Source organism: Scardinius erythrophthalmus, assembly GCF_964197995.2.
Source record: "Scardinius erythrophthalmus genome assembly, chromosome: 6".
Lineage (NCBI taxonomy): Eukaryota > Metazoa > Chordata > Actinopteri > Cypriniformes > Leuciscidae > Scardinius > Scardinius erythrophthalmus.
The window spans coordinates 19749810-19769910 of record NC_138226.1 but is presented as its reverse complement, the minus strand read 5'-3'; the positions used below and the strand labels follow the sequence as shown (position 1 = coordinate 19769910).

Below are 20101 nucleotides of genomic sequence, written 5' to 3'. Positions count from 1 at the left end.
TATGGTCGTGAATGATAAATTGTCTTTAAATTATGTAGCACTAAGTTATTTAAAAACGAATCATTGTAGAATGTTTATAATCCCAAACTAAGAAGTAAAAACGCGAATGTACAATGAAAACCCACAAGAAATCCAAGAACACAGAATGTTCATGTTGTCTGTGTTGTCAGCTGTTTGTGGGAGCTGTAAGTTAAATTTCGCCAAAGACTTGACTTTGGTTTCGCAGAATTCGCACACATACCGCTGTAACTTGTAGCCTAAAGGCTATTTATACCTTATGCTAACGTTAGTCTGTTCAGTCTGTTTCTGAATACAGTACTGTCTTGTTTCGTAAAGGATAAAGAATTTGAAATAAGCAACTATAACCGAGAATTATATCGCTTGTTAAAATAGCCGTTTTAATGTGAGCACGAGAAGGCGTCGTAAAAGAAAACAATTTTTTTTTTGATATTCTAAACAATCAGAGTAATTCGTATGATATGGAGAAAAACACTAAGCAACAGTACCGATTTTATTAATGTTAGAGTTGTATAAAGAAATGTAGTGACAAGTCAGAAAGGCTTTAGTGCATTGGGTGACGTATGTCAGGATGGCCGAGCGGTCTAAGGCGCCAGACTCAAGGTTCAGTCCTTCCTGTGAAGCGGGATTTCTGGTCTCCGAATGGAGGCGTGGGTTCGAATCCCACTTCTGACAATAGTTTTCTATTTAATTTAAAAAATAATAGGATGTTTGTCACACTAAATGTCCATAGATTATTGTTTACCCTTTATCCAGACTTTAAATCTTAAACATATAAAACTCAGTTAATATTAGCCTTAATAATATGAATTAGTAGGCTACATGTTTAAAACTGACAAAGATTTAACCCTTTCAAACGTAAGTTTAAAATATTCAGTCTGACCCCCCAGCGTGAGTTTTTCAAGGCGACCGTTATTTAGAACGTGTCGCTTTATGGTTGCCATGGTGACGCGTCATTTCTTGTCACGTGACACAACGCAGCAACAACAGAGCTGAATGAATGATGATCTGCTTTTATGTCATTTTCCCTTTTTTATTCAAAATATTCACACATTTGTTAGATATGGCATGAAAGATCTGATATTCCGATTGTCAAATATATGCAAGTGGAAGTGTTTTGTTGTTTAAACACCTTTATAACGATCGCGTTAGTTGAGCTGTATGCATGATGGGCGCTGCCATTTTAGTTTGTGCCGCAGACGCAGAGAATCGGATCTGTTGGATTTACAACACGTGAATTCATCCACTTCTCCCGAAATACATAAAAGTAAGTGGCTTGTGAACAGGGAGAAGAATAGAGTAAACTTTAAAGTTACTTACACAATGTGTATCTGAATAAAACGTGTCTAATTATAATGGAAAGGAATTATTGCCTTTTCCTTTGACATCAGTGTGTATTTTACAAACTCTAAATGTACTGTTTTTTTAGTACTTATATGTCTGAAATCTAAAATAAACATTATGTGGTTGAAAACACTGAAAAGTTGTGATTTATGACAGCTCTGAGCTCGCCTGTCTCTGGCTCAGCGCCAGCCAACGCGCGAAAGCACATTTGAATTTAGCAGTTGATCACGTGATGCACTGACCGTTCTAATCACACCGGTGTGATCGTACGCTCCAGGGACCAGCCTAGACTGATCACACCGGTGTGATCGTACGTGTGAAAGGGTTAAATAAACCTAAACCATTTCAACATTTACACATTAAATACATTTTGTGAAAAGAACATATCAATCAGTCTTTCAAAAAATGATGACTGCTCCACAGTTGAGCAGTAATTTTGGCAATCAATTTACCCCACGTAAAGCTTTCTAAAAAAAAGTTAGTGTGCTTGTTTGCCAAGAAAACAACAGTGTCAAATCAGCATTCGCAAGTGAGCAATTTTATTTAAAAATGTAAAAAAAAATATATTCAACACAGAATGCATTTAAATACAATAACCAATTGTAGATTCAAATTTGACTAAATTATCAACTGAATGGGTGTTGAGTGAGAACGTTTTGTATCTTGTCAGGGAAGAAAAATAAATGTGCAAAGATTAATTTTAATGTCCAAATTTCAGCTGTGTGTTTTTAAATGCAAGTGATCACATTTTCTGACACATGAATTAATCCTGATTCTGTGTAACCATAAAAAATATGATCAGAGGTGGTCTCTGTGTAATGCTTGTAAAACATCAACAGCACAGATATGAAAAAGCCATTCATATGTTATTTACACAATGATATCAGTAGTCTTTCAAGTAGGCATTTTGAACAGTTCAAGAACTCTGAAGACCTAAAAATTGTTGCATGCAACTTTAAAATGCAGCAAGGGACATGTGGATTTCATAAACTGATCTCTTCCTGGATTTTCTTTCGTTTCTGGAGTCTGGCACATTTGGGACACGATTCATCACGGAAACATGAGATGTGGAAACAGGCTCTGCAATCTAAAAAAAAAAAAAATCCAAGGTACAAGGCAACTGTCATTTCATGAAATGCAGGAATTGCCTTATACATCTTGTATTATTGAGTTCTCTTCTTACACTGACTGCTAAAGCATATTAACCCAAGTTGGACAGAATCATTGTTTTGAGTTATTTTGAAAACAGAGTGTTGGAAATGCTTTTAGTACGTTGATGTCTGACCTTGGCAGCGTGTGCAGGTGTCTCTCTGAAAAGGGAAAAGCACTTCTTTCCCATGACAGAACTCACAGATAAAGCCTTTGGCCTGACACAGCTGAAGATTGTAAGAGAGATGGTGACTGTTGAGATTTATACAAAGATAGTACAACAGTAAGTGCGTATTGATCTACATTGTTCATTGTAAAACTTTTGTTTTTTTCTGTATAGTGTTCCCCAGATACATTGTTTATATATAAACATTGTTAGACCACGACTGTGATCATAGAATCCTATAATCACGCATGAACACATTTACATGAACTGACTTTGTAGGCATTTAAATAATAGCTGGACAAACCTCACAAAGGTCTGTGTGAGCAACTGCAGACTGCAGCAAGGCTTTTGCAATGGTACAGAGCTGACCCTTTTTCACCCTGATGAGTTCATCCATGGAAAAGAGGTGTAGTTCCTGCATCAGGTGAGCAGGAAGCTGTTCAAACTCTTCAAGGACTCTGGTTAGACAAACAGGCGTCAACAAAGACAAACCTACTCACTACATACCCAGCTTTCTTAAAGAAACATCATATCCTGATTGTTTATGGCACTGCCAAAAATGTCCATTATGAATTCTCTATACCGAAACTGGCCAGAAACAAGAGTGCTAGAGAAGAGACAAATCACCCAGCTGATAGTCTGCATGTACTCAGAAGCTTTTTGATGGATATTAGTTGCTCCTGTAGTTCCTAAAGTAAATGAGAAAACATAGGATGCAACCTGATATCACCCCGGCAAAAGACATACAGATACTCTACAAAAACAGGGCAGAATGAAACACTCACTCTGAAACGCTGCAGCTCTTTGGCCTGGCTGTACAGATTTTTGGCCACACTTGTAAGTTTGAAAAGCGGTTGCTGCCATATAGAGTCCAGCAACTGTTTTGAAAAATTGCAGACCGGATACCGTGCAAAATCCCAGTTATTCAGAACCCGACCTGGAATCACTGATTCCAAACCACTGTGGCAGCCATCACAAAAGTATCTTCCCAGGTAGTCACAATAGCGCAGTTTCTTCATATACCCTTGGGAGAGAGGAATATTCAAGGTTTAATGTCACAGGACTAAAAGTTTTGGATCACATGAATCATATTAAGAGCAGCTTCATTACTCACTGGGCTCGACTTCAGTACCACAACCTGCACACAGGAAGTACTGGGAAGTGATGACATCACTGCGTCTGAAAACATATTTATATGAACACCCTTGTGAAAAAGAAATGCACCTAATTCTATTGAATGTGCACTTGTTGTCTACTTCAAATCTTAAAAGTGTATTTTTATTAAGTTGCAGATAATATAATAATAGTGAAAGACCACTAAAATAGAGTACACTGTAAAAAATTGCTGTAGTTTTGCAGCTGTTTGCCAGTAACTTACTGTTGATTTAAATGTATGTTATTTACTGGCAACAGTTTGTTCAAAGTTAAATGAACATTAAACATTAACAAGTCTTTGTCTTTAAAGAATAAAATTATAAAATAACAATCTAATGCAAAGCATTCTGGGAACCAGAAATCTTCATCAAACCTTTTCTGTTTTTTTCCTTCAGATTTTGGTTCCCAGAATGCTTTGCATGAGGATGTTATTTTAGTTTTATTCTGTAAAGATAAAGACTTGTTAATGTTTAATGTTCATTTAATTTTGAACAAATTGTTGCCAGTAAAAAACATAATTTTAAATCTACAGTAAGTTACTGGCAGCTGCCAGTAATACTGTAATTTCTACAGATTTTTCTAACAGTGTAGCCTATATGACTGTTTCACACTTTTAAATAAGTGTACTTTGTAACAATTTAAATAACTAAATCACATGTAAAGTACTTGATTTTATTTTAACTGTATGTGTGTTATGTAAGGGTTAATGCCCAACGAGGTGTCCATTGTCAGGTATTAATGGACGACGGCTAGGCGTGAACCGTCCGACGCGCAGCGGATGGACTTCGACGGTTGCCTCCGCCGAAGTCCATTAATACCAGACAATGGACACCTCGAAGGGCATTAACCCGCTTATACCATGGTCACTTGCCAAATAACACATTTAACATTACTTTATATTTTAATTAGTTTTACAATCGAAATCTAAAGTTTTTACAAACAATAACTTGGTTTCCCTGGTTACGCCTGACGGTTCACGGATCCCTTTTTAATGGACACCCTGCAGCCAATCAGAATCGAGTATTCACCCAGACCATGGTATAATCAGTATTACATTTACAGTATTTTAAATGTACTAACTTCATCAATTACAAATATATTTAAATTCATGACAATCAAGTTTCAATAGAAATGACATCAAATTCTAGATGACCATAAATGCAATCATATTTCAAATACAATAGAAGTAACTGTGAAACTACATATAAAGAAGTACTTGAGTCTTCCTACAAAATATTTGTTGCAGGGAATTCATCCAAAATTGAAAATTCTGTCATCATTTACTTACCTTCAAGTTGTTCCAAAGCTGTATGAATTTATTTTTTCTGCTGAACACAAAAGAAGATATTTTGAAGAATGTTGGTAACCAAACAGTTGATTGGTCCCATACTTCCATAGTATTTTTTTTCTCCACAAGTCAATGGGGCCCATTAACTGTTTGAATACCCATATTCTTCCAAATATCTTCTTTTGTGTTCAGCACAAAATAGAAATTCATACAGGTTTGGAACAACTCGAGGATGACCGAATTTTAATTTTGGGTGAACTATCCCTTTAAGTGTCTGAATAATTGTAGAAACTCTGTTACTGTAATGTGTATATGGTGGTCTTGCTCACCTTTGTGTTGGCTGGACACAGAGGATGATTTGAAATCTGGGTGGAGCCCAGGTTAATGTTCCTCTCATTCTGGTCTTCTGCTTGATCTCTTCAGTTAGACTGATCCTGTCCTCTGCCAAAGCGGCCTGCAGAAAAAAAAACCAGTTAGAATTGATCAATTAATTCTGGTGAAAAATATATGTCCGTCCTTAAAACAGTTATATGTGTGTACAGTATGTGGAATAGAAAGAGAGGTAGGTGTGTGTGTGTGTGTGTGTGTGTGTGTGTGTGTGTGTGTGTGTGTGTGTGTGTGTGTGTGTGTGTGTGTGTGTGTGTGTGTGTGTGTGTGTGTGTGTGTGTGTGTGTGTGTGTGTGTGTGTGTGTGTGTGTGTGTGTGTGTGTGTGTGTGTGTGTGTCTGCACCTGCGTGTTCTCAGTGCATGAATGTGTGTGTTGTTTATGCATAACCATTCTCACTTCCTGCAGAGCAGAGTTGAGGTTGACAGGGTTTTGCAGTAGCTCAGAGGGGAACCACTGCTTCCTGAACTCTGACACCAAATGGTGGGCTAAATCTTCAGCAGACCACTGCATTCTATAGCTCTGGAGACAACTGGGAATAAAACAATTATGTCTGGAACTTGTGCATAAAAAAGTAAACATGATTACATGAACTTGTGCATGTAGAATTCAGTACCTCTGAAATGAAGCCAGGGAGTATCTGTTTGAGGACAGTTGGGAGGCACTGTCATCTGACATAGAAACAAATAGACAAGATTTTTTTCTTTAAATTTGCTTCAGAATATATATATATTTTTTTTTTCATAAATTTTTTTAATTAAACAATCTGCATGGTGGGGTGACATGCTTTTGCATTATGATTAGAAACAATTTATTTGTAACTGGCTAGCCGTTTACAATGGGGTTTTATACTTTAAAATTATGTAATAGCTACAATTAAATAACACAAAACGATGTTTGCACAGCATTTATTAATCTTGATTAATGTTAATTTCTTCATATACAATTTTTTTTTTAAATGAGTTTTGCGATAATGATTGGCTGATTGTACATTATCCTGCTTATTAAATGACATGAAATATTGATTTGAGTTTAAATTATTTAATAATTTTACCTTTGTATTATCTTAAAGCTTCCGCTAAGAAAAATAGTACAATGTACTAAATAATCAGCCAAACAGGGCAACAGCACACAGTAAATACTTAATAGTTTTATGGTAAAAGACCTACTAAAATGGAGTCTTCTGAGGTGATTTCCACTACAGTCAATAACTGAGACACAAGACCAGTTGTGTTGTGAAAGTGAGAGTATTACGAGAGACTATAGCACCAGTTAACATTATTTAACTATAAAACAGTATATTTTTAAGTCACTAAATTAATAAATGCTGTGAAAATATTCTTCATTGTTAGTTAAATGACACCTAATGCATTCATTAATGTTAACGTTTGAAAATTATTGTAAAATGTTACTTCTAATTGTGAAGTAAATACTTATTTCAGCAAAATACAGCCTGCAGAATTCAGTACTGATGACCAGCTGTTTTAAAGAGACCAGGTCAGCATTATCTGATCTTTGTCAGGACCACATCACATGCGGATGACACAGGATTTTGTTGCAACACAATCCGATCTTACCCTCAAACCCGCTGTCAAAGGAAGAGATTGAGTCTGTTTTTGAAGAATTGTGTGTTTCACATCTGTCTTGATGTGGATGTGTGTTTTTTAACTGCTGCAGACACACAACCCATTTCACAGCCTCCAGAACTTCCAGCACCATATCCACAACTACAAAATGAGCATTTTCCTGCAGACAAACAACAATAAAATATACTATAGGCTCTAAAGATGCAAATGTTCAGGAAGTTTTTGAATGACTTTACATATTATGTTACCAATAAAACATTTTTATTATTAAGGAATAATAAGTAAATGAACAGTATAGTCTTAAAAATGGCTTGCAAAAATGATGCACTATTGATGACCTATTATGCAAAATTCACTTTTACATGGTGTTTGAACATAAATGTGTGTCAGCAGTGTGTGTACACAACCACTCTATAATGGTAAAAATCCACCCACTCCTAAATTTGTATCCCCATAAATCAAAAGCAGTGTCTCAGAATAAGCATTTGCAGATTCTAGCATGCTATGCTTAGGCCCCGCCCACTATTGCTGAGGGACTCTGCTCTGTTAGCATAGACCACGCCCTCAGTGAGCTGTACACAGTCCGCCATGTTTATCTCATCCCCAGAGCATAACAGCAGCATTCAAATAAGAAATGTATTATAAGTCACTAAAGTTAATTCAATCAAGAACATAGAGTAATTTTCAGTTTTTCTTTTGTTGTTTGATTCATATTAACAGCATAGCAGTAGGTAGGCTGCTGTATATTACGCTGCTGTCACTAAACACAGATCTAATATACATAACAGTTATGTGATTTCTTCACTTACTGCTATGTTCACAGACATACCTGACTGTTTATGTGGACTTTATGTGTTTTTGACATAACCTTGTGTGTATTTGACATTTTAAGCGCAATAAGATGTGAAAGAGAACTTAGTTTAACAGCTTTCTGTGCCCGTGCTTCAGATGTGTGCACTCAGAAAACCAGTTATCAGTAGTTTAAACTGATATGGCTTTAAAACGCAGGCAGATAGTAAACTTTCATGATGATAAAGAACTGCAATGTCACGTGAGCGTGACTGCGATAAAGATGCTAATAATCAAAACCAAACCATAGACTGTGCCAAAAACTGAAACATATGTTTGGTACAGTGACTGTACCAAACATATGTTTCAGTTTTTGGCAGAGTCTCCGAGGCATGAGCTGTACAGGCTCCGCCCTCTTCTGGAAAGCAGGGTGGGGAGCAGCATTTAAAGTCCGTGAACCGGAAGTTGCAAACGACTTTTCTCCAGTGCTGTGACGTATTTCCCAGTGAAACGGAATATTGAACAGAGGGCAGGGTTTTACTAGCGCTCCTCCTCTCCATCTCTCGCTCATTACAGACTAACGATTTGAGGGGAGTGGTTACGCGTTTCCCAACCTAAGCCGTCAAACCTACGTCACCAGAGAAGGGACGCCATTCCAGACCGGAAGTAACTTTTCAGACTTTGATTAAAGATTACCACGGCAAAAAAAAAATGTCTGTGTTTTAACTTGCACGGATTAATTGTTAACCACAAGACTAGTAATATGCGCTAACAAGTAAATAGGGTCAATTTTGATTTCAGTTGGACTTTAAAGATACATGCACAAAAACAGTATATTTTTCCTTCCACTCGAAAATGGGCATTTACACCATGGTGTCATAAATTATTTGTGGGGTATTTTGAGATGAAACTTCACAGAAGAGACTTATATTAGCTACATCTTGTAAAAAGGGGCATGGTCCCATTTAAATTAAATTCAATGAATCTTTTTTTACAGAATACCTACCTGGTCCAATCTGTAGATATCTTCAGTGGCGTGTACATCAACACATGATCCACATTTCTTAGCTTGGTCTGAGCTCCTCTGCCTGGATGCTGGTAGAATGTCAGAGCAGGCTCTTCTTTTAGTCTTTGACTGGAAATCCTCATGTAACCGTCCAGACACTAAAGACTGACTGTGAAGCTGAGTATCCTGAGAGACATGTGAAATTCCTTGCCCATGATTACCTGCGAGGAACTGTGTCTGTCCTGAAGAGCCATTGGGTGAATCATTGAGATCAAGGTCTCTCTCTTTCTCTGAGCGACTGAATCTATGTGCACTTGAATCGTTGGATTTCGTCATTGGAGAGATGGATAGTTCCCATATTGGAGGTGTCAAAGACAGATCAGACGTTTTTTCTGTCTCTGTGTTATGTCTCTTGCGGGATATGACAGGGCTGCTCCGGGGTAGATGGTACTGTTCCTCAGGGTCGAGCAGGTCTGAATCCCGTTCATCGTACATCTTCAGTCCACTTTCATCGATATCAGCATCAGTGCTGTCAGAGGGATTCTCATTTAAATCAGAATTCACTAACCAGTTAACAAAAGTGCAGCTTTCTGACCATACTGCTGCTGCTACTACCAGCATTTACCTGGAGGAAGAGAGAGGACATGACACTACCAGGGAAATGGGAAATATTTTTGATTAAATGGCCTAGTTTTATTTTTTAACATCATGCTGTCTAAGTACTGTGCTAAGAGAAATTACGACTCACTTAAAAAAATGTTTTTGTCCATACAGTGAAAGTCAATGTGGTCTGAAACAGCACTGGACCCCGTTGACTTTCATTGTATGGACAGAATATATATATATATATATATATATATATATATATATATATATATATATATATATATATATATATATATATATATATATATATATATATATATATATATATATATATATCTCTTCTTGTTTTCCTCAGAAGAAAGAAAGTCATACAGGTTTGGAATGACATGAAGGTCAGTAAATTACAGTCATTTGAAATTTTGGCTGAACTATCAAAACTGCACAAGTTTGTCTGCCATTTGTATTGGAACAAGCATGTTTCTCAATGATTCTGACCGACAGCTTAGAGTAAACAGTTCTATGTGATATGTGATCTAACAAAGAGATAAAAACCAGTAAAACTCACCATATTTTGTTCGTGAAAATAGGAGAAAAGTTGTTGCTTTCGTTTATGATATGATCTGATTCGTCTCAGTTTCACTTCCTTGGTCTGTAAATACATTATAAGCCAGTGTACTATTTCCTTAGAGAAGCAAAACAGCTTGATTAGATGACTAATCTAATGGGGAAAATTTGAATATGATCGATTAAATGTTCTTAATATGTTTTGTGTCTAATGTTTTGCTTGTTTATTTATTTATTTATTTATTTTAATTTGGTTACACTTTATTTTTCATTGTAATTATACATTTAAGTACTTTAGGGTTAGAGGTTAGGATTAGGTTTGGTTTAGGGTTAGTTGCATGCAATTATGCATAATTTATAGTTATGACTATAGTAACTACTACTGTACATGTAGGATGTGTAACAAGGACACTAAAATAAAGTGTTACCTAAAATTTCCTTTATATGTGTTCATGTAAAGTCAGTCATTAGCCTTAGTACACTTGCATGAAGTCAGGCATATTGTATATTTTTCACATTAAACATAAATTATAATAAATTAAATATTTTTGGAGTTCATTATACAGACTCACTTGTACAAACACTTTCAGAATGTTCTCCTTAAATCTGGTCTACTCATAAACATGTTAACCTATTTATTTCTATGAGTAGCCTACCATTTATGACCATATTTATATTTTGTAATCTGATGCATCTAAAAAATTATTGATATAGTGTGTCCTGCATAATAAAATAATATTATAATGTATAATATTACAATATAACAGTGCATATTATAACACTCTCATTATATATATAATATATATATATATATATATATATATATTACACTGTGGGTAAATAGAGAGCATGCATTATTGTGTATTTAATAATATTTCATAGTGCTTAAAAATCATGAATTTCAAAAGGTTAAGAGGTTTAATATTTTATAAGAATCTCCACCTGGTAAAGTAGCCTACTAGTAACCATCGCTATTTGTGAACGTCAGATGGCGCTGTAGTAAAGACCAGTAAACAGGTTATTGGCACGAGCTCAGTTCCATAAACAAACTGCGCAGACGCGTTATGGACAGTCAGACAGCGCACTAGGAGGAAATTCACCCACTGCATGTTGAGACCAGCACATTTTCTTTAGGATATAGCGATCGCAGAGCCTTTCCACAAGCTTTTTTTTTCCCGACGGGGCGAATATGGCGACGCTGGGACCGGAGCCCCGTCCTCATTCCCAGCTGACTTCTGCCGCATTACAGACGAACCTGAGCGGACTGGGCTCCAACACGAACCTGCCTCTCAGCCGGGGCTTGGAGAGAGCTCTGGAGGATGCGGCGAACTCTGGATTTATGAACCTCAGCTCCAGAAAACTGAAAGAATTCCCTCGGACAGCAACAAATTACGACCTAACGGATACGGTTGAAGCAGGTAAAGTGAAGTGATGCTTTATTTGTGTTTAGCACGCTGTGCGCGCGCGCCTTCTCAGTCAGATGCTCTTGAGAATAATAGTTTCAAATGGGAATGTTGCCCAATGTCTTGTCGCATTTTGACCCATTATATGTTGGCTGTTAAAAACTTTAATTATACACATATTACTCAGATGAAAGCAGATGAAACGTCTCCCATCAGCATGCATAGGCTACAATGTTACAGACGAGTATGTTGTTGCGGACAGGACAGTGTCCTGGGCCGGGATAAAGATGTGGGCCACTTCAGTTGTGTCCAGATGCATTACAAATTCCCAGAAAATAGCTTTGAGGATCTGTGGGATGAAAGTAGAGGATGTTGTTATTGTCGCGCGGGACTGACCAATGACATAGGCTACTTCCTATGACCAGCTTGTCCACATACTGATTACTATGGAAATCCCCTTACACTTATGACTGAAGATTTCATTTCCATGTTTGGAGATAAGTGCACACCAGTGCCTATGAAATGAAAACGAATGCATTTGTGGGTTATGTTTTGAAACCAGAACTCTGAAGGCTGATGGTCATTGGATCTGCAGGGATTAGGCTAGTTCTTTTGTTTACTATTGTATAGCGTAAATAATTAACTTTCAACCTATTGAAGTTGTCATTGAGGACACACTCGTGAGGAGACACTTGAGCTTCCTATAAAAATGTCCTGAATTAAAAAAAGAAGAATGCTTTGATTTGATGCTTCTATGTCTACTGCTTGTTATGATGATGACTACTTCAGTCATGCATCATCCAGAGGCGTATGACGTAGGGATCTCATTGAGTCGAATCTTTTGAATCTCTTAAGCAAAATGATTCAATCAGGTATTTCTGTACGGTACATCACTTTGTTTCTTTGTGTAGTGGTGAATGTGGTGAATCTTTCACTTAACCAATTTGTTAAAGTCACCTCGAAATCAAAATCTATTTTTTTTTTATTGAATATTGCTCGCTGTATTTAGTAAAAGATATTTCTCTGTGCACATCATTATTATTTTTATTATTCATGGGCCTCCCTCCCAATTCTCTGTTGACCTGTTTACTAGCGTGAGGGCGGGACAATCTGTTACTCCCATGAGACAACGATTCAATGATCCAATCAAATCCTCCATTTTTAAATGCAACACACATTTTACAATGCAATCAACAACTGATACAACCAAGTCTCCACCCTACACGTCCGTTACACTTGTACTATATCACAATACGGAAGAAAAGATCTATCACTACCTCTGTTTCATTGCGACTTTAAGCATCATCACTTTTCCCCAAATATGACTATTACATAAATAAATATTAAACAATATTTACTGGGCATGATTTTTATCTGGTCATAGAAAAAGTCCAGTCTTTTCACAGACCATAGTCTAAATAAATGTAGAGTTTCAATAGTGCCCTTACGACATTAATTGCCAGTTCAGCTGTCTAGTTAAGAGCCGCTTTGAGTCTCGTTAAGTGGCTGCATCTGAAATAAATCGCATACTTTCCTACTACATCCAGGTGGATGCTGCACTTTGGTGGTGGTTGAGGAGATTTCCCCCTTCTACATAAAGCGCTTTAAGTACAGAGAAAAGCGCTATATAAATGTAATGAATTATTATTATTATTATTATTACTATATAGTAGGTGAAAAACTGTATGTGACTAAAGTAGTAGGCTATGTACAAATTTACAGTACTCCTAAAAGAGTTGGCAAAAAGTACCCAGATGACCTAGCCTACTTGTTTCGGTGAGATTCTGAAGTGTGCATACGGTGGACACTGTACTATCATGAGGCCACGGGAGAGGATTTGTGACTGGCAGTGAAGCGACGCAACTGACGCTGGTAGGTCACATGATAATGATGTAATTTATCCAGATTACATTCATACCACACACATTCATACTGTATAGAACATACTTTTTTAGCGGTCATGAACTAATTACTTATTACCTACTCAAGAGAGTATGGAATTTCAGATGCAGCCAATGACTCGTTTAGTACTAGGTCCCATCAATGATTTGCTCCCTTACAGTGCTTCAAAATAAACTGTGAACGAGTCAATGTATGGAGAACAGTTCATTCACTGGAAAGATTTGGTCACCACTAGTCATGAACGGCTGCGGGAAAAGCCAAGATGACAGTTGGGAATGTTCACTGAGTGGGAGATCTGCTTCCGTTCCCCTTGAATTCCTCCGCACTCCCCTCAGCTCGGAGGCAGGAGAGCAGCTAAAATAGGAAACAGGAAAGGGTAGACCGTGGAAATGGCAAATTCCTAGCATTCTTGGAAGCTCTTCTGAAGTACTTTAATGCAGGAAATTATACTTTCAGTCCATTATGATATTTGGAATGTAAGGAGTGTTATTTAGTGACTAACAGCAAATCATTTTAGCTGTTTATGGTGTCACAGCTCACAAAGATGAAGTCATCCTTAGTTCCTTACCATTAGTAACGGTGAAGTTAGCACAAGATGTTATTAACTGTCATTCTGCATCCTTATAGATATTTTAGATATGTTTGAAAGGGCCCCAAGATTTGTGACCTCAGTAGTAGTGTGTGTTAGGACTCGTTGAGGTGTTCTGTGCCTGACTGTGCCACAGATGATTTCAGCTCCCATTTCTCTCCATAGCTCTGGATTCCTCAGAAGTTATGTGTTGTTTTTATTTTTTTATTTTTTTTTATGACTGATTCAAGATATTTCAAGCTGGGACTTGTTGCCCTCACAAACATACACACACACACACTCTCTCTCTCTCTCTCTCTCTCTCTCTCTCTCTCTCTCTCTCTCTCTCTCTCTCTCTCTCTCTCTCTCTCTCTCTCTCTCTCTCTCTCTCTCTCTCTCTCTCTCTCTCTCTCTCTCTCTCTCTCCACCATTTTACATGAAGAAAGCCTCACAGAGTTTCACGGGTGGTGTTGGGTATTTTCCACTGCTAATAAAACCATGTGTGTACATTTTTGTTTTATGTATTTGTGGCCTTGAGCTCTGTTTTTAGGGAAGAATATGCTTGTTGTTTTTTGTGATTAGAGTCATCATTTCAAGGAGTTTTCTGTAAATTCCAACCCAACTGAAAGTGAAAGCACACAGTTTAATACCTGTTTTAAATGCACAGTAGTGTGTGTATATGTAATTGTATTGTAAAAGTTTATCTTTAAAAACATTAATATTTGAATAACATTGTCAAAATTAATATTTATCAAATCTCAAAATCAATCATACTGTACATTATGTTGTTGATACCTAAATTTGTAGCATTAAAATGGTTTGGGATTAGTTAGATTTGTTTTTAAAGAAATTATTTTATTCGGCAAGAGATCAAAAGTGACAGTAAAGACATTTATCGTGCTGCAAAATATTCCTAAGCTTTTTTTTACAACTGTCATTTGATTTTTTTGCAATTAATTATATCTTTATTTTTGCACTACTTTATTTTTTTATTTTGCTATTCTTTATTTTTGTGTGCAAAACAACTTTTTTTGCTCTATACTTTATTTTTCTTTTACAGAACTTTATTTTCTTTTGCAAACGTATGTGGCATTAGCCTATATTATTGACATAGAAACGGTCTCTTCTTTACTCAAATCGTTGTTTTCTGTCAGCATTTTACTTTTTCCTCTCAAACGCTGAACTTACTGCTTATGTACAATGTGCAGTGTTTCCGTGACTGTACAAAGCACGCAAATAAGTACGCAATTGGTTGTCCGTTGCTAAGCGTCTAAAGTTGGTGAATCCCTAGTAAAAATGGCAAAGGTGTGACTGAGTTAACCAGCTGAACTGTGCAGTGGGATCTATTGTTCAGTTCCACTGATAGCAAGGCACAGATCACATGCATCAGAAGAAGTTAACAGATCCATTCTGTGTTCTCCAACAGGATGCACTGTAGTTTAGAAAGGCAGCACAGGCCCACTCACAACATGATTCAGTTTGGTCTGTTTTTGTTGCTTTTTGTAACATGTGAGATGGCGTGTGATCCACACACTCCTCTTCACATGCAAACACCTACATGCACTACATGTAACCTGTGATCATTCTCTCCTATAGAAGAGAGAGATAATTAGTCGAGTCCCAAAATAGATAAATAGCCCTGGATAAGATGCAGTAGGCATTTTTGAGGAAAAGTACTTCAAGTGTTGTTTCTATATGATTTTTAGGTGCTGAATCCATTTCTGCCGTATAACAAGTTGTAAACATCACTGTTTTGGCATAAACAATAAAAACAAAATGGCTGCCAAAAAATAAATAAATAAATGTTTTAATGCATTTATTGCAGTTTAAACATTAAACATTATAACTAAACTATGAATTCTCAGAATATTTAAACATGTAAACAATGAAAAAACAACATTAACATGAAAGGGACAGTTTTTAAATGGCTGCTGGAATTATGCCAAGGTACCAAGGTACACTGGGAAGCATATATCAGTGGAAATATGCAATTATGCCCAGCCCGAAGGGGGGAACTTGGAATACACATGACCCCAGGGGGCTGCATATTGAGAATCACTGGGGTGTCCAGCCGCAGGTGGAATATTTCAAACCCCGGGGTGGCAAGGTGGCTTGCCGAGGGAAAGACACATGCTCAGAGAGGCTTACAGTGGACTACACACGTGGGGGTCGCCCAGAGGCCGTGTTAGGTGTCGCCCAGCCTGCAGCTCTACAGATGTCTGTTAGCGAGGCGCCATGCGCTAGAGCCCAAGAGGATGCCACACTCCGGGTGGAGTGGGCCGTCACACCAAGGGGGCATGGTCGACCTTGCTGCTGGTAAGCCAAAGCAATGGCGTCCACTATCCAGTGAGACAACCTTTGCTTGGAGAGAGCCTTTCCCTTCAGCTTCCCACCATGACTGACAAAGAGCTGGTCTGAAGTCCTGAAACACTGCGTTCTGTCTACGTAAGCATGGAGGGTGCGTACTGGACAGAGCAGTGCCAAGGCTGGGTCTGCCTCCTCCGAGGGCAGCGCTTGCAGGTTCACCACCTGGTCTCGAAAGGGTGTGGTGGGAACCTTGGGCACATATCCAGGCCGGGGTCTCAGGATCACGTAAGAGTTAGCCGGTCCAAATTCCAGGCACGCTTCATCAACCGAAAATGCCTGCAGGTCCCCTACCCTCTTGATGGAGGCCAATGCAACCAGGAGCACTGTCTTCATTGACAGGAACTTAAGCTCCACTGATTGCAGAGGCTCAAAGGGAGCACTCTGCAGAGCAGTTAAAACCACTGAGAGGTCCCAAGAGGGAACGAGAGGAGGGCGAGGAGGATTCAGTCTCCTTGCTCCTCTCAGGAAACTGATGATCAGGTCGTGCTTTCCAATGGACTTACCATCAACTGCATCATGATGTGTGGCAATGGCGGCACCATACACTTTCAGGGTGGAGGGAGACAGCCTTCGCTCCAACCCTTCTTGCAGGAAGGAAAGCACGACACTGATCAGGCCTTTCGTGGGTTCTTGAAGTTTAGAAGAACACCAGTTGATGAAGAGGTTCCACTTCAACGCATAGGCATGTCTCGTGGACGATGCTCTAGCGGAAGTGATGGTAGCCACCACTGCTGGTGGTAGGGTACTCAAACCTGCCTCGTCCCGTCCAGGAACCACACATGGAGATTTCAAAGATCGGGACAAGGGTGCCATAGGGTGCCCCGTCCCTGAGAAAGCAGGTTCTTTCTCAGAGGAATTGGCCAGGGAGGTGCTGTCGCAAGGAGTACTAGTTCTTGGAACCAGGTGCGGTTGTGCCAATACGGGGCAACCAAAATTACCTGCTCCTCGTCCTCCCTGATCTTGCGCAAAGTCTGCGCAAGAAGGCTCACTGGGGGAAACGCATACTTGCAGAGGAACCGCGGCCAGCTGTGCGCCAGTGCATCCGTGCCGAGCGTGCCCTCGGTCAGAGAATAAAACAGGTCGCAGTGGACGAGTCGTGGGAGGCAAACAGATCTACCTGTGCGTCCCCGAACTGATCCCAAATCAGCTGAACCGACTGGGGATGGAGTCTCCATTCTCCAGCGAGAGGCCAAAACCGAGACAGATCGGCTGCACGGTTCAGGTCTCCCGGGATATAAATGGCTCGAAGCGACCTCAGATGCTTCTGACTCCATATGATGAGGTGGCGGGCGAGTTGCAACATACGACGGGAGCGCAGACCACCTTGTCGGTTGATGTACGCTACTGTGGCGGTATTGTCTGATCGGACTAATACGTGCTGACCCCTGAGCAACGCACAGAAGCGGTGCAGGGCGAGACGTACAGCCTGCAACTCGAGGCAATTGACATGCCAAAGGCGCTGGGGTCTTGTCCAGGAGCCCGCGGCAGCATGTCCATTGCACATGGCGCCCCAGCCCATTGTGGAGGCATCTGTTGATATAACAACATGCCAAGAAACTCGTTCTATGGGCACTCCAGCCCATAGAAAACTGAGGTTCGTCCACGGGGTGAAGGTCTGACGGCAGGTCGAAGTCACTGGGACTCGGAGCGTGCCGTGTTGCCATGCCCACCTCGGGACTTGATCGCGAAGCGGTCTCATATGAAGCAAACCGAGCGACATTACTGCGGCTGCGGATGCCATATGCCCCAGGAGCCTCTGAAATAGTTTCAGTGGAACCGCACTCTTGCCCTCGAACTGACGAAGGCAAGTTAGCAGTGACTGCGCGCGCTCGCTCGTAAGCTGCGCGCACATGGCGACCGAGTCGATTTCCATACCGAGAAAAGAGATCCTCTGCACGGAGCAGAGTTTGCTCTTCTCCCAGTTGACCCGAAGGCCCAGACAAGCTAGGTGCCGGAGCACTAGGTCCCTGTGTTCGCAAACCTTGTCTCGAGAGTGACCTAGGATCAGCCAGTCGTCGAGAGGAACAAGGGCTGCCTCGACAACCTTCGTGAAGACGCGAGGAGACAGGGCTAGCCCGAAAGGGAGAACCACGTACTGGTATGCCTGCCCCTCGAATTATATATATATATATATATATATATATATATATATATATATATATATATATATATATATATATATACACTGGTATGCCTCATTTGCATATGTAAACATGACATTTCAGAAAACTTGTAATACAAAAAATGTCTGTCTCTATGTAAGTGAAAAACTGGAAAGGTTTTATGGTGATATCTATAACTTAAATTTTTTACCCTATCCACCTGTAGTGTTTCGGCTGTGAATAATGCACCTATTGTTTCAATAACAATTACAAGAAAATGGGACCCTTATTTCAATGTTATACGGTGGATCCTTATTCAGGAGACATTGAACTTTCTAAAAATGTGGTATAACAACTTTTCCTCAAAAATGCCTACAGGGTTACACAATCTTGAAGATTCGGACCTGACTAATGTTATGATGAAGCCATCCCCCTCTCTCTCTCTCTCTCTCTCTCTCTCTCTCTCTCTCTCTCTCTCTCTCTCTCTCTCTCTCTCTCTCTCTCACCTCCTACTTCTTTCTGCTGTCAGCCCACACAATTACGTTACACATGAGCTCACACACATGCATACTAACCTTGTTACACAATATACACATTTTTGTTTCATTTTTGGGACACATATACACAGAAACACAAACTTATACGACACACATACACACTCACAACACAAACCCTCTTCCACATGATAGCATTTTCATAAATGTGAGCATGCAAGCACAAATCCTCTCTTTGACAAGCTCTCTGAGTCATGTATATTGTTGCGGATGGTCAGGGTTTAATTTTAGCGAGACCACTGCTAATAGGATAGAAGTATAGAGAGATAGTCTCAGAAAAGCATTTTGGCAGATAATCTCACATCCATATTTCTTTCTCTGTGGTACATGTATGTTAATGTTTTGGTGGGTGTATTATGAGATAAAACCCACACACATGTACACACAAATAGGCTACTCCAACCCCCAAATATTGGAGTGCGTCTTATCTCTGGGCAACAACACTTTGGATAAACATTATGCATTAAAGATGCACTACATCAACACCTTTCATAGTGTTTGCTAATGCACCATGGCAACAACCTGTCACTCATTACAAAACTCAAACACTCACTGATAGAACCTGAAAGGAAGATAGGCAAAAATGCATCTGCCACAAAGGGTCGACTCTTCTCTATTTTCAGGTGTCAGAGTCTCAGAGACTTGCATGCAACACCCCTAACAGATATATATTTATATATATGAATCACAGAGAAAATATTGTCAGTGTATAAGAGGTAATGTTTTACAACAATGCACAAAATGAATTAAAACTTAATTAAAATGGTTGTAGCGGGTGGCTGCTACGCACAACAAAAGTCTTTATTCAGAATAATTAACACTTGGAGATTTCCAAGGAAACAAGGGCTTATATACACAGAAATAGATAATTAACAAAACTAGAAACAGGTGCGCAACTTAATCAGGAACCATGGAAACTAACAAAGAGTGAGAGCACAGGCAATCAGGACCCGGGAAAACGAAACCAAAACACAATGAAGCTAAACATATAGCCCTGCCATTGGTTAAAACAAATAAAAAAATTAAAACACTTAGAAAATCTAGATTCCCACACAATAACTATTATTTTTAATGAAAAACATACAGAATCAGAATCTTGAATTAAACCATTTATTTTGCGATTCTGTATCAACACTCCTAGTTTCTGTT

General features: G+C 39.0%; 2 protein-coding genes across 7 annotated transcripts in view; one reads left to right on the top strand and one right to left on the bottom strand.

Moving 5' to 3' along the window:
- Positions 1-1874: 1874 nt before the first annotated feature.
- Positions 1875-10169, bottom strand: rubcnl (rubicon like autophagy enhancer). 2 transcript variants are annotated; one of them, XR_014030309.1, is made up of 12 exons: positions 10058-10169; positions 8887-9511; positions 7083-7251; positions 6122-6176; positions 5905-6037; positions 5450-5574; positions 3792-3856; positions 3463-3701; positions 3305-3366; positions 2982-3135; positions 2648-2763; positions 1875-2449 (listed from the first exon to the last, which is right to left on the bottom strand). XR_014030309.1 is itself a non-coding variant. In XM_081367923.1 (12 exons), the coding sequence occupies exons 2-12, from the start codon at positions 9505-9507 to the stop codon at positions 2346-2348; spliced, it is 1818 nt and encodes a 605-aa protein (XP_081224049.1). In that variant the 5' UTR covers positions 9508-9511; positions 10058-10169; the 3' UTR covers positions 1875-2345. The 2 variants fall into 2 exon arrangements, 1 of the variants encoding a protein (XP_081224049.1); XM_081367923.1 differs by having other exon boundaries at positions 2648-2738.
- Positions 10170-11039: 870 nt separating this feature from the next.
- lrch1 (leucine-rich repeats and calponin homology (CH) domain containing 1) overlaps positions 11040-20101 on the top strand; it is a 52597-nt gene continuing 43535 nt past the window's right edge. For all 5 annotated transcript variants that reach the window (XM_081368361.1, XM_081368359.1, XM_081368358.1 and 2 more), the window contains exon 1: positions 11040-11474. In XM_081368361.1, the coding sequence (XP_081224487.1) occupies positions 11246-11474 (229 nt within the window). In that variant the 5' untranslated portion in view covers positions 11040-11245. The remainder of the gene's footprint in view (positions 11475-20101) is intronic.

What these genes read in the sequence shown, in the direction of transcription:
- rubcnl (XM_081367923.1), bottom strand. Translation starts at nt 9,507, where the DNA reads ATGCTGGTAGTAGCAGCAGCAGTATGGTCAGAAAGCTGCACTTTTGTT. An exon ending in ATATCTACAGATTGGACCAG is followed by an intron (nt 7,252 to 8,886) that starts GTAGGTATTCTG and finishes GTTTGTCTGCAG; the next exon opens with GAAAATGCTCATTTTGTAGT. An exon ending in CTCACACAGACCTTTGTGAG is followed by an intron (nt 2,739 to 2,981) that starts GTTTGTCCAGCT and finishes TACAATCTTCAG; the next exon opens with CTGTGTCAGGCCAAAGGCTT.